General features: G+C 44.1%; 1 protein-coding gene across 2 annotated transcripts in view; it reads right to left on the reverse strand.

Annotated features, from left to right (window-relative positions):
* LOC119462165 (cyclin-Y-like protein 1) overlaps positions 1-18,518 on the reverse strand; it is a 55,282-nt gene that overhangs the window by 19,982 nt on the left and 16,782 nt on the right. Inside the window, exons 1-4 of one of the 2 annotated variants that reach the window (XM_037723513.2) lie at positions 4,033-4,225; positions 3,205-3,376; positions 2,111-2,185; positions 1,981-2,012 (exon numbers count right to left, since the gene is read on the reverse strand). In XM_037723513.2, coding sequence (XP_037579441.1) covers positions 1,981-2,012; positions 2,111-2,185; positions 3,205-3,334 — 237 coding nt within the window. In that variant the 5' untranslated portion in view covers positions 3,335-3,376; positions 4,033-4,225. Of the gene's footprint in view, positions 1-1,980; positions 2,013-2,110; positions 2,186-3,204; positions 3,377-4,032; positions 4,226-18,518 lie in introns of those variants that run through there. The other variant, XM_049667546.1, reaches the window with a different exon arrangement.

The following is an 18,518-nucleotide window of genomic DNA, read 5'->3' on the forward strand; positions in this document are numbered from 1 at the left end:
AGCATATAGTGGAGATTTGCTGCCCGCATCGCAGCATGATGTAACGTTTTGTACAATATTTGTGCCACCTACTGGAAAAAGGCGGTTTCCACTAGACAAAAAAAGTTTGAGCACACATTGCTTACGAGCTAGGACATTGAAAATTTTATCAGCAGTAGGAACTTGAAGCAATATTTTTTTGTATATTTCAGAATATATTTTATTTTTATGTTATCAGCACCAATGTTGTTTCTTTCCACCCTTTTTCGCTCAACGACACAACATAATCCACCAACAGGCCCAACAGTCAACGATTCAGAAGATTGTAAACATTTCCTGTACTTTTCAGTTAAGTTCATATTTCACAAATTATATTAATTATTACACGCTAAATGTGTTTCTGAAATTATATTTATCGAAAGTCGATTTCATGAAGTTTCTATTGATATATGCCTTGTTACTGTAATCTTGATGGCGTTTTCAAAAAAGGGGAAACTTTTCTCCATGGTAAGGAAACAGTGAACTACAGTTTTCATAGTTCCTACCAATAGTGCAATAAATGAATGAGTGATAAACTGACAAGTGGAGCAGCACGAAACAAGCTCGAAGGACGAGAAAAAGACAAGGACAAGTTGGTTTTCTACTTGTGAGCATGGAAAACCAACTAGCCCGATCCACCACCCTTCTGAGTGATAAAAGTTTAACATCCAAAAACCAACATAGAGCTATGGAAGGCTCCAGATTAGTCTTGACCACCTGAAGTTCTTTAAAAGTGCCCCCAATGTCAGCACATGGGCATTTTTGCATTGCACTGCCATTTATATGAAATGTGCAATAACACTAATGATTGCATCTTACTTCACTTTTTTTCTATTTTGCCTAACACTAGGTGTAATTTTCAGACTCAACTGTGAAATAAGTTATGACCTTGAGAACAAAGGTTTACCATTACAAGCACCACACTGGACACCAGTAACATCCATATATGATGACATCAGACCACATTAATGAACCCCAATATTTAAATGAGTCTTGAGCCCTCAAAGATGGTACCCCTCAGATTGTTTGTCCATATAATGTGGTCCAAGAGAATTCATTTGCACCCGAATGCAAGAGCAATGGAAAAGCAGTGGAATTGTACAGTACAGGCCCATGTTCATAGAATACAAGAACTTGCTCCACAGAAGGTAGAGAGACCAAGCAAGCCATTAATTTATACGGCATGCAACAAAACATGAGGAAGCTCCTAAACTGCAGCTCTTGATTAAGGGCCACATTAAATATAACCAGTGAAAAAATGGTGTAAGCCCCATCTGGAAATTCCATTTACCGGGCCAGCTTTCACTGCAGACATTAATGGACAACAGCAACGAAACTTCACTTAGGCTAAATTGGTAAAAAATGAGTAGTATATATACTAATCTTTACAAAACTGCATAGCTGGCAATTGTGTCTTATTAGCATCCTTTATATAGCACCCCCCCCCCCCCCCCCCATTTCAATATCTTAAAATATTTACTTTTGCGAGCTTTTTGCAATGCATCTGCTCCTATTTCAAATGTAAGATTTAACATGGAGGCTGGTTTAAATTTCCACTATCTGAAACAGCATTTTTACGTGGGCCAAGATTTTGTTGCAGTTGGTCTCCACAATATTGCGATCATTAGCTGCTCAACACTTTCAACAATAATTTTTCTATAAACAGTTCATGATTGATGCTTGCTATTTAGAAATTTATAAAGCTGCATGAACCAAAGTGCTATTAGAAGCAGTAATTTTTTTTTACCAGCATAATACCTTTGCAAAGCCACATGACATAAAAGTGGCTGTTCTGAAACCAGTGCACCAGCATCCTCTTTGCTGAAATCTCAGCAGAGAGCAAACTGATGCTCAAAACTCTAAGCAATAAAACTAATAATTTGTTTCTTTCTTTTAAAGACATATGTTGAGCAAGCAAATTAGTAGAAGTACTGAACACTAATGTTACCAGTGGATACATACGTTAATTTGACTTCTCCTCTTCTCCTTGCAATCTAGAAAAAACAACCATGAGGAATTAGAGAAAAGGTTAGACAGTTCAACACACACACACGAAAAGCAATTACTGAGAAAATAGTAATGGTATTCATACTTCTGACATCACTTTTTGATCTTTGCATAAAAAGTGGGCCAGCTGTTGGGTGTGTTGATGGGTCCTGATCAAAATCTGAAAAAACAAAGAGAAAGAAAAAAAAACAGCTTTTACACAGCATTTGTGTAATAAATACCTGTAAGAAATCGACCATAATAAGGTACAGCTAAACAGCTCACTGTTATACACACTTGGTGCAAAATCAAGCACCATAAACATTAACATAGCATCCAAATGCTTTTGTTATGCTGTAATACACAAATATTTAAGGATATAGGTTACAAAATGCTTTACTGTTTAAGTAAGAGATGCTTTCCCACATGTTGTGATACTTTGAAACATCCAAACTTCACAGGACAAGGTTAGTACCAGCTTGAGGGTACCAAATGTATCAAAAGGCACGAATGCACAATCTTCAGAGCTATGCAAATATTTTTCTAATATTAACGATGCCTTAAAATGTATAAATTAATAGAAACAGTCTAGTTCCAGCAAGCTTGCATTTCGCACCAGTACCTTTACCACTAACTACTATGTTTTGACACTTCAAGATGCAATGTTTACTGCTATGCAAACAGTAGCAGTTCCTCTGATTACGCTATCAGTGACTCACTATAGCACCCACAACAATGCTGTGGCACTGTCATTACAGGCATAGTGAACAGCTGCCAAACAGTGAGCAAAGCAAGCAATCCATGATGCCTCAAGTTGAGCCACACATGCCTCAAGCACAACATTTCAGCTTCAAGAATTCCATTGCACACACAATTGGAAACAAGTGCTTCCACACACACAAGCATTCAAGCTAACACCTATCCCTTTAATGTACTGGACTCTCTCTCCCTGCTGCTATGACAAGAAAATGCACTACGATGCACCTCCAGTTTCCTAGCAATCTGAAGCACTTGGCAACAATTTTCTTAGCCGTTACTGCTAACATCTCTAATGATTTGGAGCTCTGTCCGTAATGATGCACTCGATTCCACCCAGCTTGCACTGCAGTTCTTCCAAAGTGTTGCCATATTTATGATACCGCCTTTACCACATAGCTTTCGCATGTAACAGGTCTCGGGCGAGGGGTGCAAGATGCTGACCTTCAGGTTCCCTTTCACTGATGTGCTGCAGATTTGAGGCACTCTCCTCAGAGTGAGGAGGGTCGGCACTGTCCTTCTTACGGTGGGGCCTGGGGCTCGGCGCAGAACAGCACGAGAGGCTCCCACCCATTTTTCATCACGCTCTTCAGTAAACGCTGGCAACATGGCACCCCTGCAAGACACCAGATGCACAACACACGCGCATAATTGCACCACGGGCCTTGATGCTCAACATTCATACAAATGTAACGCAACAAGTTGGCGACAACGCCCTTAATGGTGTGGAAAGTAATGCCACTCGCGTGCAATGAATCACTGCTGCCCCCGTAAGGCGCAAATTGGTAAGTGCCCACTGCAATTTGAGATGTGCACATACCCGGGTTATACAGAAGTGAGACTGCTGCATTCGCCGATACTAAAAGTGTTTTACTATGTTAGGATTCGTTAACGCGTTGCGCATGACAGTAAGTAACCAGTCGCATATCAGCATCACATACACATCAAGAAAACGCATATTATAATTACATAATATGCCCCATGTTGTGATCAGCGCTTACAGGTCATTCATTGATTGTAGCTAGCCGGCATCAACAAATCGCGACAATGAAATGACACCTGTTTCCGTGCTACACTTATGAGGACATAATCACTTTTACAAGAAAGATTATAACGCGATGCAACAAATTCTGTATGCCCGATAGTCCTTAAGGAAGTCGGGCTTAACAGCATCGAGAAAAGCACGTAATTCGAAAGATCGTATTCTATTAATGCATGCCGGGCCACAGACGGCCTCAGTACTTTCCTAGCACTCTAGGCGACATTCCTCACCCTTGAGCACGGAGGACACCTTGATATGTGTAACGACATAATCATCGTCGCCCTTAAACTTGTAATGTCAAAAACAACATATTATTCTTTCTATTTTACGCACACATCTATGTTTCCATAATGAAAGCCGCACAGAGATTAGGCTTAAACGTGCGAGGCCTGCCTTGATAGAGGGCGTTAAGCATGCTCTTGGACACAGGGTCTACGGGGGCGCTTCAGTCGCTTCAGTGCTCCTCCGGGTTTGCCGGGTCGCGCAGCGCCTCGCCCTCGTTGTTTTTGTTATGCATTGAGTCGACAGGAAAGGAAAACTATGACCTTACACCGTTTGTATGAACGAATTTGATGATGCTGTATGAGTCGGGAGCAAAATACCGTGATCGTGCGACAGTTTTGCGGTGGTCAGTTAGCTGTGTCCCTTCGTAGTTTCAGGACAAACGCTTTGGTTATGAGGATCGATGTGACATCAGTAAAAAACAAACAGGACATGTGCAGGGGTGACTGGATTCAGAGCTTACTGCTGACCTTCCCATTAATAAGCAAAATAAAAGAGAGCGCATGTTGTGTGTCTATCCCCCGGTACCCAAGCGCATAAATTCATCAAGCTGCGTCTACAGCACACCATATAGAATAAAGAACCAAAGCACACTCCACAATGCCGGCGGTACAGTCGTACATTGCCCTGTACCGGCTAAGTGTGCCCAATACCCATGTCACCTGCTAAGAGCTGCGCGAGCTATCTATTGAAAAATGTTTCTTGTCGTCCCACACGCAGCGCTAGTTTGATGCTGAGGTTAGTATTCCAAATTAAAGTGGAGATGGCGCCCCATGTCAAACCTCAATTTCCTTACATTCCAAATCTCCATTACCCCCATGGAAGAATGCAAGCCCCTAAAATTTTGCTTGATGGAGTGCTGACTGCACTGATAAGCGTTTCGAGTACGCTCTAACTTCGGTTTACAATTCAGAAATATTCTGGAAAGAGTTTTCTTTTAGTATATTGGTTTGTTTGGAGTTCATGGAAATGGAACTGTGAAACTCAGCGCATCACCTCAACGGGAGCAAATGCATAATAAGCAACACAGGGTTATCGAGTACCCAATGCGATCCCAACAGCTCATCTGTGTGTTTCCCATTTGTCCGCGGTTATCACATTTGTTGTCGTCTGCTCGAGCCGAACGAATCGAGTAGGTGTGTCGTTCAGCGCAGTCCACTTCTCCGCGCTTCTCCGCTTCAAGACAGCAAATTGGCGCTGCTGTCAGTAGTGCGGTAGTCGGCGCCTGGTTGGCGCGCGTGTTCTGCTAGGCTAGATGCATAAAGCGACGTGGGGTTAAGAAAGTAACTGGAACGCCAATGCATTTCTCCGCAATGTTCTGGAATTAATATCTCGAAACTGGTGTCATCCAGAGCATTCGTTCCAAGTGGATCCGCCTTGCGAACTCCACAGCTACAATTTGTAAATTGCAATATAGGCCATCAGGTAATTAGCTAAACACTTAATTAGTGATTTTTTTTTTATTTAGGCGATTATGCATTTCAATTGTTTGTGCAAGTAATGTCCGCCTTCTCCAGCAGACCACAGCTCATCAACTAGAATTGTGTAATCTTTTAAAGTGTTCGATGAAACACTCGGTTTATATATATATATATATATATATATATATATATATATATATATATATATATATACAGGGTATTTCAGTGAACACTTTCAAAATTTATTTAAGGTTGCCTGTGGCAGATAGCCCAATTCTAGTTAATGAGCTGGTCTACTCGAAGAGGCGGACATTACTTGCACAAAAAATTGAAATGCATAATAGAATAATTAACAAAATTTACTAATTAAGTTTTTACCTAATTACCTTATGGCTCATATTGCAATTTACATATTGTAGCCGTGGAGTTCTCAAGGCAGATCCACTTAGAATTAATTCTCAGGATGACACCAGTTTCGAGTAGTAATTCCCGAACTTGCGGAGAAATGCATTGGCGTTCCAGGTAATTTTGTGCTTCAATGCAAAGAGCGACGTTTGGTTAAAAACCTAACTGGAACGCCAATGCATTTCTCCGCAAAGTTCGGGAATTAATATCTCGAAACTAGTGTCATCCCGAGAATTCGTTCCAAGTGGATCCGGATCGCCTTGCGAACTCCACGGCTACAATTTGTAAATTGCAATATGGGATATCAGGTAATTAGTTAAAAACTTAATTAGTGAATTTCTGTTAATTATTCCATTCTGCATTTCAATTTCTTGTGGAAGGAATGTCCACCTCTTCGAGTAGACCAGCTCATGAACTAGAATTGTGCTGTCTGCCGCAGGCAACCTTTAGGAATTTTTGAAAGTGTTCGCTGAAACACCTTGTATATGATCCTTCGTAGATGTATGCCATTCTGAGCAACTGATATACATGAAAGGCACCGAAGCTGTAAAAGCGATGTATGTACTGGGGTTCTGTTTGTTGGCTGCTCTTACCGACGCCCTGGTATACGGGGTCCCACGCACGCCGCATTGCCGACCACACCGTCAGTTTCCACTGTCGCAGCCACACCAACTAATATACAGCTGACCTCGAAAGTGAAACATGCGAGTATACCGCGATGTAAAACAAACAAAGAAAACAAAAACGGATTACAGGTTAAAAAAAGAAAACCGAAAACCGCGGTGAAGTTGGCTATTTCTAGCAGGTTATACACATGGTAGCATTTATTTTTTAAAACTCGGGACTCGGACGCAGGTTGCGTCGCTGGCTGATACCGATCACGCCGCCACACGTCGTTCTTTGACCGCACGAAAACGGCTGCGAATAAACATCGTTTTAAAGAAATCCAGGCACGGTGAGATTGACTGATTAAATAATAAATTGCCTTGTCTAAATCGAGAAAGCAACTTTTTAGGCTGCCAAAGGCGAGACATGCTCATTCAGGGCTGGAAAACGTGCAGAAGTGATCTTGATCCATTCATGCACTCAGAAACCGGAGCTGTAATTTTTTATATATATGTATATAAATTGTTGAAAATCGCAGAATTTCAGAAAACGAAACTATGAAGTTTACAAATCTGTAGCTCAGCAATGAAAAACGATATCACAATTCTGAGAACTGCATCTAATAGTTCATCTAAAGCGGACAAGGTTGATGTAAAACACATTGCTCCTAGGTACACCAATAATATATGAGTAGGACTTTTGCAAAACCCTCCTAAACACTTCAACACATTCGCGTAAGATCTAAATTAATACGTCAAATTTGTCCGATTTAGATGCTCTATCGAATGTAGTTTACAGAAGTGTATATATCTCTTTTGCTGCAGAGTTATAGATTTGTAAACATCGTGCTTCTGTTTTCTTAACTTGCCAATTTTTATAAATAACATTGCAGCCCGAAATCAGAATTATGCTTTCTATAGTCACTATAATTTAACTTTATCTCGTAAATGAAAAAAAAAAGAAGGATCATCCAGATCGGTCCGGAGATTGCCTCATAAAAGCATTTCTGCGTTTTACACGTGTATAGGCGGTATATCGGAGTTGGCACCGAGCTAAAACTTCCTAAAGTTAAAATTAATTTAATCATGTGGTTTTACGTGCCAAAACCGCGATTTGATTATGAGGCACGTCGTAGTGGGGAACTACGCATTAATTTTGATAATGCACCTGGGGTTCTTTGACGTGCACCCAAAGCGCGTACATGAGCGTTTCTGCATTTAGGCCGCAACTAAATGCGGCCGCCAAGGCCGGGATTTGATGCCGCGACTTCTTAAAGTCTGCCTAATGTCCAAGGGCAGATCCAGCTTTTTTCCTGAGAGGGGGGTCAGGGCGTAAGAGGAGATCATGATTATGTTTCTAAAATATTTAATTCTGAAAAAGCGCACGCGCCATTGACGCGGCCTTTGTAGATAATTTTATGTAAGGGAAATGATGCTGTTTATTTTTCATTAAATGGAAACATCCCGCAAGTATATGGTCATAACCAGTTTCAATAATAGTCAGTTCCCAACAGCACTAGATAGTATATACCCTCTGTTAATATTAATTTTCAATTGCTACTTAATGCTTAATTCGGAAAGTCAGCTGCAAGTATTTTCATTTCAACTTCATTCCGAATGTCGTTACATGGTCCGACCGCAGCCTCACTGCTTTTTCAGCTCCAACTTGGATAATACATAATGCGCTTTCTGGCCCATTAAAGTGACTTTTAGAAATAGGGGACCCAAAATTAGGTATCGGCCAGGTGCACAAAAGAGCGCAAACGCCTTTGCATGCCTTTTGCGTTCTGTTGTGCTCTTTTTGCGTTCGTCTGGGCCGTTTTAGTGTCATCTAACTTCGGGTCCCCTATGATATGATTTACTGCGAAGCACAACGTTTATCGATGATTGCCGGTAGTGCTACAAATGGGACATTGGGATGGTTGTCGTAGTTCACGAATGAATATATATTCACAAAATAAAATACGACACGGGCCAAGAGAACAGTTTAATATGTATGCAAAAATTTAGGACTCTTTCATTCCTGAACCAAACTATAGGTTCCCGCAGTAGCTTCGGCCGCTGAGTGCCATAGGAACAGTGCAAATATAGTCCCAAATAGGTTTGCAAGTATACGGGATTGTATAATGTGTACACCCATGGAAGAAGAGCACATTCCAAGAGCATGGACCATAATGCAAGAAAATATTTATTTAGGCCAAGACGTGCACGGAAATGCGCTGTTCATTTCCGGTGTAATGGTGCCACAGAAAGTTACGGTCTGAAGCAACCATAATGACTGCATTGCCATGACATCCGCCAAGGACGCACCAATCTTCAACGCTCGAGCTTTGATACAGCCGTCCTACAAGGGGGCAGCGTTCACGGGGAACTTCTACCTCTCCAACAAAGCACACAGAATGGGAAATTATGGCCGGTATAGTATATATGCGACAAACGGGAGTCTTCGATCACAAAGGCGGCCTATTAACCTGAGTGCAGCTTTACAGATCGCAATATCTAGGGGGAAATGGTTTTATTTGTAAGGCTTGGAGTGACAAGCTGGTAAGCTTGTTTTCCTGGTATGCTTTTCGAATGATGATGGAGATTGGGGGATAGGTGCGTGGAGTGGACTATAGCGGTGACCGTGTCAAGACAGGATTGCTGTGTGTTGCCTAGGTGATTCCTCTTTGGCGTGGGTGCCATTCGAACAATTGACGTTACTTGGCGTGTTTGGGTAGAGAAATGGGCGACTAAATTGAGCTAATGGTCGTTTCTCAATGCTATGAGCATTGCAAATAGTCCCTCTTTTCCCAGTTGGCTCTCTGTTCCGTTGCGGATTCAAACACCTTGTGGTGATATATATCGTGAACCCACTACCGGTGAAACCATGATTACGTGCAGCTGTGCTTCGCGTCTCTGTGTGGAGAGCATAATTTGCTGCACGGTGAACTAGCCCTGGACATCATCACTACTACTGTTCCCTTATATTGCACCCTAATTGCTGGCCAATGTTCAGGTCTCCGTCGGCCGTCAACGAGGTAGTTACAGTGGGGCCAAAAGAAGTGCCATCTTTATTTCTTCTGACAACCACAAATAATAGTTGTTTTTTGCATAGCAAGACACGTAAGTTGACGTGGACGCGTAGTAAGGCGCCATGAAAGTTCCCTTGTTTGTGCATGGGAGGCAGGAGAAATGATTAGGGCTGTCTGGAAGAAAAATTGAGAGGAAGGCCAGGACATACGGGCATAACCCCTAGATACTCGCCTGAATTTTAAACGGCGCACGTATTCTGGCCATTGGCAGAATTAAGTCGCGCGACCAAAGAGCGAGTACATGATCTTCACACACCGGCAAGAGTCAATCGGTCGCGCGACGCCGAGCTTCGCGACTCGCCACGCCGCCTGTCCATCGCGCATCCCGAATTTTGTCGCAGAAATTAAAGGGGAAAGAAAAGGAAGCGTGAGTCAAACTGATTGAAGGCGAGGCGGACAAACGCGGCTGCTTTGATTTGAAACGTCCTTGTTTCACCTTTCAGAGCATCAACTGATTCCCATTGAAGGCGGTTGGTAATTGGCCTCTCAATCTCGTTGCTTATAGAATTGCTTTGGGTTCTTCTCCCCGGTCTGGCTTCTCGGAAAAAGTCGGCCACTTTGGTCCGCAGCGGTTCTATGACTTCGGCTCGCGTTTTTGTAGGTTGTGTCCAGTCCTCGTATCGCCGAGGTCGGACATCTTCAGGAACGCTGCATATAAGACCTGTCAGCCGTTCTTTCTTTCTTTCTTTTGTCTTTCTTTTCTAAATTTAAGTAAAGTCGAGGTCCAAGTGAACAACGTTCGACAGTGGCAAGTTCAGTGCAGTGGCGAAGCAAGGTGAAATTAAGCTACGTGCGTGAATAGGCACGAAAGCGGGTGTGTCGCCACCTATCCGCGTCGGCTGATTTCTTTCGTATACTTAATTATTTGGAGTTGGGCTGAGCATACGCAGAAGCACCATTTGTTCCTATATCAGATATCGTTGCGTCTAGTATATTTGTGCAGTTAAATAGCATATAGAGTAATTGAGTGAGCGTGTTGCTATGCAGGGTTAAATATAAACGCGTGCAGAGTGAAGCGCGCTATACTATATCTATACGTGTTGGCAGCGACAGTAAATTTCGGCAGAGCTAATAAATGGACGACTGGGTCGATGACGTGAATTCGATCATGAGCTTCGCGCATATTTCGTGAGGTTCTATTTAAACTTCCATTCGTATTTTCTTTTCGTGTGGCGCATCGAGTGGCCAATCCCGTGATAATTGCGGTGCGGCGGCGTGCGAGGACCTAAGCCAATGACTACGGGCAAAATAGAATGAGAAATGAAATGGCACGGTATAAAATACGGCCCAAAACGACGCGGCGTTGGGCTATATATTTGGTGATCTTCAGAATCGAACATGTTGGACGCGGAACAGACACCACAAAGAAGCGCTCCGTTGTTTATCTTTGTGGTGCTTGTTCCGCGTCCAACATGACAACATCACCAATTATGAAAATACGACCACAGGTATAACAATCAACAGGAGAGCGGCCCACATGGCCCGATACCCCACTGTATAGTATGCAATGACGTGTTTGTGAGTATACGCGTCTGAACTTCCTGTCAAGCTAACGATCGAGGTGCATGCTGCGCAACACGCATTAGTATATATCTTCGGAAAGCATTATAATCTATAGAAGTTTCCGTGTTAATTTGCTTCATGTTCTCTTGAAAGGTTAGTATGTGCTTCGTAATTCCTGGAGCACTTCTGAATGCAAACTATTTTCCAACAGCTGTGTCGATGAAAGCAGACATGTCAGAAACGTAGCAGGTATTTCATTGTCCTTCAGAGTGCGATCAAAGACGACTTGGAATTGTAGAACACAGAATAAGAAATAACAGAACACAGTTCCGAATGAAATGTCTATACTTGCAAGTAGTGGAACCGATCCTTACACGCAGGGATTTTCATTAGTGAGGTAGTGAAACAACTTTATTGAAACCAGCGGATTGAGGCCTGGGCCTAGGCCGCGCCAGGGGCGGTAGAGAGACGTACCCTGTCTCCCAGCCACCTCTCGAGCTCGCTGAATGGCCCATAGTTGGTCTTGCAGATCTGAGCTGATCAGCGCTGCTTTCCACCGCGCCCCAAGTTGTTCTGAGGAGACTGCATTTTAACAGCGAAGCTGTTGTATACAGCTAACCGTAAAAAGTGCCAGCCTGCTGCCGCAAAACCTCGCCGAGCTATGACGTCACTGCGTTGGCTAGCAACCGCCTCGCGAAGCGGCGCGTGCCGCGCCTCCTGTTTGTTTCGTGCACATGTTGCCTTGACATGGGACGTTAAGGAGAGGGAAGGAGAGCATGGTCGGGAGAGGAAAAGCGAAAATGAGAGTGAGATATTGTGAGATAAAGAAATTGTAGCAGCACCAACGAGGCAACGCGCAGAGCTGCTGTCGACGTCGCCCGCGTTGCCTAGCCGCGCATTCGCCGAAGCAGTGGCGATGACGTCACCTCGCGTTGCCTAGTAACCGCCGGCGCAGGTGCGCGCTCGCTTCGCCCGACAGACACGGCTCCGCCAAGCACCCGCCAACTGCGCGCTACTGCGCATGCGCCGTGACGTCATCCAGGCGTGTCGTCTGCTGAGCGCCGCCCGTACAGTGTGCATAGCGTTCGCCCAGTGTGCATGCGCTTGCCTCGGAGTTTGCCATAAAAGGGGCTGCGCCTAGTCGTGTCAACTTTCGCTAGTTATCGAGCGGCTAGCCTCCAACACGTTCGGCGTCGGCAAGCAACAACGTTCTTGGCACTGTGCCAACCTTGCCTGCCTGCGTTTGTGGCATGCCAGGAATGCTGTCGCTCGTAGGCGCAGACGCGTCCAGTGCTAGTCACGCGAAATGTCGCGAAAGGGAAGGTACCTCCGAAAATGGTCGCTCGAGAATACCTTTCCTACATGCGTAGTTAATTTAAACCAAGTTAAGACCTAGCAGCAACCAAGTTAATACCTAGCAGTAGTAGCGAGTAAGACTTGAGGATCGACAGTTTCGCTGTGCCTAAGCTTTCCACGGCCGAGCGCAAACTTCCCGATTTTTATCTTGTACATGTGCGCATTCCCCTAGAATGTGTTCTAGGGTGGCGTGTTCTGTCCTACATAGTTTGCACAAGTCAGTAGTGCACCCAGGATCTCTGCCAGCGGGGGGAGGGGGGGGATTGAATTTTTGTGGGGGGGGGGGGAGCAAGCGCTTTGCATAATATGCAATTTCTTGCTTTAGCCAGAGGAATCCAACCGCAAATAAGATGCCTAATAGTTATAATAATAATGACACCAAGGATGATGACGATGTTTATTTCTTCAGCGTTTTACTCAGTCTTGAAAGAGCTTGATAGGGCCAAGAAGCCGGTCTGCAGAGCAGTTCACGTGGTCATCCGTTGAAGCTCTTACCTAAACGGTCGTGACAGCAGTGAGTGGTAATTCAGGAAAATTCGACCTCAAGCCACCTCCTGAATTGTAATGGCAATGTGAACAGAGCACTGAAGGTACTGGTGGGGCTGGACGCGTTGGGGGGGGGGGGGGGGGGGGGGAGTGGGGGTTAACTCGGCCTCAGGGGGGGGGGGGGGGTAGAACCCCCCCGCCCCCGTCGGTGCGCCACTGCATGGCGCAAGTCATCTGGGTACAGTTCGGGGTAGATGCGATGTAGGTGCACCGGGTTGGGAAAAGTTTTGCTTTGAAGTTACCTCCAGTCAACCGCCTGAGATCTGTCTAATTTGGAGCTAAAAGGTGGGAATCTGCACCTCGACTTTCGGTAGAAGCGGGTGATGTCGCAGAATCTGAAAATTCTGTCCCTCTCCTTCCAGGCCTCTCCACCTGTTCCATCGGGGGAAGCTACTTCGCGAGCGCGGTAAATGAGACCTCGCGCGACGCGGTGGGCTTCCTCGTTGAGGTTGGGAGCGGGGGACTCACAGAAAGTGTGGGCTGGGAACCAAATGATGTATCTATCTTCGAATTCCTCTGATGATATGAGCTGGGCTTTCCCGTGGAGTAGTGGAGTATGTTATAAATTATTTTATATCGCGCGAGGCCGCTATAGCGGCCTCGCGCGACAGAGTAATGGCAACGCGCCGCGTTGCAGTGGGGCTGCCACGCTTCCTAATTCCTGCTTATGTGGCTGTGCCCAGTCTCGTGTAACCGACACCAGATGGTTGCTGTCGACGTCGCGCAGCGTCTGCTTGTGCGGCGCTTCTGGACTGCTGCCACCTGACCGCTCCCGAACGCCGGGAGAAGGAAGCGCTGGTAAGACGATAGCCAGACATGTCCCTGCGCGCGACGGTCGCGTCTCGGTTGACACGGCGCACGTACACTTGCTCGGAGTGTTGTGAGGCGTTCGCGCTGGCCGGAAAGCTCAAGGTGACATTCAGTATAGAGTTGTCTTCTGTATGCGTATACACTTCTGCTTGCACGTGTACAGGATGGATTGCGCAAGAAGAATCAGAGGAACTGAGGGGCTGGATGTTCAGCCCAGTGACTACCAGACAAAGGTAACAGACAGGTTCTGAAGCCATTGAAAGTATAAAAGAAATTGAACTTGAAAGAAACTGAATAAAAATAACAATGGTTTTCTATGCGTTTTTCGTTTTGTTGTTTAATTGGAGTGTCTAATCAATGCATTAGCAGGGCAAATTTTGTGTTTATTTTTGTATTCTTAACTATAGTAGGGTACAACTTAAAAAACAGCAGTTGGCAACAAAGGCACACGGACCGCGCGGGGTTGTGTTGCTCCGCCAGCCAAACACATAAGCAAACAAAACCATTGTCAAGCGACCTTTTCAAAATAGCGTCGTACTTGATACTACTGTATACTTGTCGTACTTGTGCGTTCCGCTATAATACAGGGTATGTCCGAAAAGTAATGTCAGTGAGTCGAATAAAAAAAAAGTTATTGGTCAGATCAGAACAACACATTAAAAGGTTTAAAAATAGGCTCCTTCTGCGTCGATACATCGCTTCCAGCGAGACTTCCAGGCATCGAAGGCGTCACGTGAGGCCTCCTCCTGAATGTACTTTAGAGTCTTGGTGCAAGCCTCTTTGACTTTGTAAACTGTCCCGAAATTATGTCCTTTCATGGGAGTTTTCAAGAGCCACTGGTAGACGACATTCTGACAAACAATTATCACCAAAGGCCGTCTTTATCATAGGAAATATTTCCACTGCAGACTTGCTGAGTTTCACACAAATCTTGAAGGCAATCCTTCGTTCCAACGAGCGCTGCATTGCGGCTTGCACGGGAAATAAAAACGAGAGTAGTAGTAGTAGTAGAGGTTGAGGAAAAGAGAAAAGATGCATGTTTCTGCAGCCCTTATAGGGAGCACGGCTCAGCATCTAGGGAAATAAAAACGAGATTCACGGAAAAGCCTGTCCTTACTCTCCAGAGGGTAGCAGACGACAGAGCGACCGTGCGTGCGTAAGCTAACCTCCCCCTCCACCAATCCCAACCGGTCCTATAGCGCGCTGCGACGTATAGTTGCTTCACAATATAATCACTGACATTACTTTTCGGACAAACCCTGTATAGGAGTGAAAACGTATAAAATTACGCGCTTATAATTTTATTTTTGTAGTTATACCGCCTTATTTAGGTGTTTGCAGCCTCGCGGAGGAACTGTCGCTGGCGTTATGAGGGAGTGTGCGGGGCTTCACTGCAGACTTAAGTTGTATCCGACTATATAAGGAAAGCAAAGTCGAAACGAAGACAATTGGTCGTCGGTGGACCGCCATCAGCGCACGTGAAGAGACTAGACGCAATAATACACTACGCGGTCGTCAAGCCCCACATATACACCCGCCGCGGTGGCTTAGCGGCTATGGTGTTGCGCCGCATAGGCACGAGGTCGCGGGATCGAATCCCGGCTGCCGCATTTCGATGGGGGCGAAATGCAAGAACGCCCGTTTCCTGTGCGTTGGGGGCACGGATCCCCTGGTGGTCAAAATTAATCCGGAGTCCCCCATTACGGCGTGACTCAATGAAATCGTGGTTTTGGCCCGTAAAGCCTCAGAATTCATTCAAGCCCCACATATACCAGGACAGGGTGTTTCAGCGAACACTTCCAAATTTATTTAAGGTTGCCTGTGGCAGATAGCCCAATTCTAGTTAATGAGGTGGTCTACTCGAAGAGGCGGACATTACTTGCAGGAAAAATTGAAATGCATAATCGACTAATTAACAAAAATTCACTAATTAGGTTTTTAACTAATTACCTGATAGCCCATATTGCAATTTGCAAATTGTAGCCGTGGAGTTCGCAAGGTGGATCCACTTATAATTAATTCTCAGGATGACACCAGTTTCGAGATATTAATTCCCGAACTTTGCGGAGAAATGCATTGGCGTTCCAGATAATTTCGTGCGTCAATGCATAAAGCGACATTTAGTTTAAGAACCTAACTGGAACGCCAATGCATTTCTCCGCAAAGTTCGTGAATTAATATCTCGAAACTGGTATCATCCCGAGAATTCGTTCCAAGTGGATCCACCTTTCGAACTCCACGGCTACAATTTGTAAATTGCAATATGGGCCATCAGGTAATTAGTTAAAAACTGAATGAGTGAATTTCTGTTAATTATTCGATTATGCATTTCAATTTCTTGTGCAAGTTATGTCCGCCTGTTCGAGTAGACCAGCTCATGAACTAGAATTGTGGTATCTGCCGCAGGCAACCTTTAAGATTTTTTGAAAGTGTTCGCTGAAACACCCTGTACATACCTATACCGCAGAACGAAACACATACTTATGTCCTCGGTAGGCTGCTTAACGCTTAGCGCATTGCTTTCGATCCGTAGCCGATCGTTGTTTGAACGCTCATATTGAGGGGATTTATTCTTAAATTTAGTTTTCGCTACGCGGTTTCTTATGTTCTAACGTATTAGGCAAGCGGATGCAGACACCAACACACACGCGCCACGCCCAAACGCTCGAGCACTTGCTATGACCCTGACTGACATCTCACCACGAGATATTTTTGGAAGAGGAATTAACCGCTCCCCCTCGTCTAATGAACAGTTTTAAACCCTGACTGACATCTCACGCACGTGAGATATTTTTGGGAAAGAGGGAAATTAAGCCTTGGGGCGTCCAACACCTACGTCCACGCATAATGAAAGCACGTTGTAGAACAGTAAAATAAAAAAAAATCAATAAAAAATTAACAAGATACGCCCAGGGCCATGAAACGACGCTGTCAGATCGGCATCGTTATTGGCGTCATCAGTACGCTGTCCTCCAACCCGCAGGCGATGGCTGAACAGCACCCGATGCGCATCCGGTCTTAGACTTCTCTTCCGGAACGCTAAATGGCACTTCGTGATGTGTATTACGCATCGTAAATTAGTAGTGCGTTATAAACTTATAGTAAAGTGACAAATAGGTCGTCACAGTTGTCCTTGAAGTCATTGTCCATGTGATCGCGTGATGGTCATCTAACACATGAATGTACACATAAATGTCGTATATACGACATTTATTTGTACGCTATATATAGTCTAGTGTACTATAGTCCTCAAACGCGGTCAAGTGGATTAGAAGGACTGAAAGTTGGGCGAGTCGGTACGAGTTCATGTTATTATATACGGCGCGAAGAAAAAACGCGTACAAGGGAGGAAGCACACAAGATATGCGCAGATTCGCACCTGGTTTATTCTGGTAGGTGCTGCAAATAAATAGTTGATCGAGGTATACGTGTCATCATAATTATCTAATGCGGAACGAAAGTGGAAACAGATAATGACTATGCGCCACAAAACAATATTTTCCGTACGTCGGCATGCAATGTATCGTGCTATACACAGACACAAAAACTGATCTGTGAGGGCTATTTACGGTTGGCTTATGCCTTCTTTTAGTTTTCAAATATAAAACGCTTCCGCTATATCCCGTACGTCAACTGTTCAATTCCCCTTGGGAGGGCTCGATCGTGCGCTGAAAACTTTGGAGAAATCAAACATGACGGTGTCGGGACACTCGTTATGCAATGAACGAGAGTGAATGAGGAAACTGGACGTGGGAACAGCCGCCACCGCTGAAATATTGGTAATGAAACCCACGCATAATGCGGATCGAGGTTGTGGGTTCAGATTCCACCTGCGACAAGTTGTCTCGTCCACTTTCATTTCCTTTTAGCTAATCATTTATTCAGATTTTAAAACGCGAAATGATGGGAGGCCGAACGAAGAAAGACACGGACACTCATGACTAAAACTTTATTCGTTGTAAATTAAGAACTACAAATAAATTCTCCTATGCTTATCTTGGCTTCTGGTGGTTTCGTATTGTTAGAAATTTACTTGTGCGATAACAAACAATAATGATTATTTTTTTAAATTTATTGTCACCGTAAGAGGACGGTATACCTGGACCACGTTTGCGTCTCTCTTCAATTCCCCTAATTAAAAAAAAAGTTTGGCACATACCTTCAGGTTCTAGTCACTTGAAAAAATGCATTACAAGTTCTGTGTTGGTAGTGCTCGTTGCGGAAACACTTTTTTTATTATTACAAGTGGGGATTCTGTTTTTGTAGCCTGCATTTGTTTTCGTCTATAGTCATCTTTTCTTCAAAATGTCTGTTTTCATGTCTCGATGTTATTCATTTTTGAAAAGCTATATTTTTAGATATTTTTTTGCAATGTGCTGACGCGTTAGTTGTACCAACTTCCTTTATTTGTATCTGTACCAATTTCCTGTATGATCCTGAGAAGGCTTACAGTGTGAATAAATAAGAAAAAAAAAGGAGTTTTTTTTTTTGCCACTGATGACAGGTTGCTACCTGTAATGTACTATAGTACTGAAAAAAAGTATATTAAAAAGCTATCAAAGGCCTTTGTTATTGATAAACATTTCAGGTGTTCTGTGAAAACTTGGAGGCATTTTTTTTTACTTGGTTGTAGTTTACCACACCATATTAAAATAAGTTTCCGCTAATATGACTATCTTCGGAGCCTTGTTACCTTGTTCTACATTTCCATTCT

This window comes from Dermacentor silvarum, chromosome 1 (assembly GCF_013339745.2).
Source record: "Dermacentor silvarum isolate Dsil-2018 chromosome 1, BIME_Dsil_1.4, whole genome shotgun sequence".
Lineage (NCBI taxonomy): Eukaryota > Metazoa > Arthropoda > Arachnida > Ixodida > Ixodidae > Dermacentor > Dermacentor silvarum.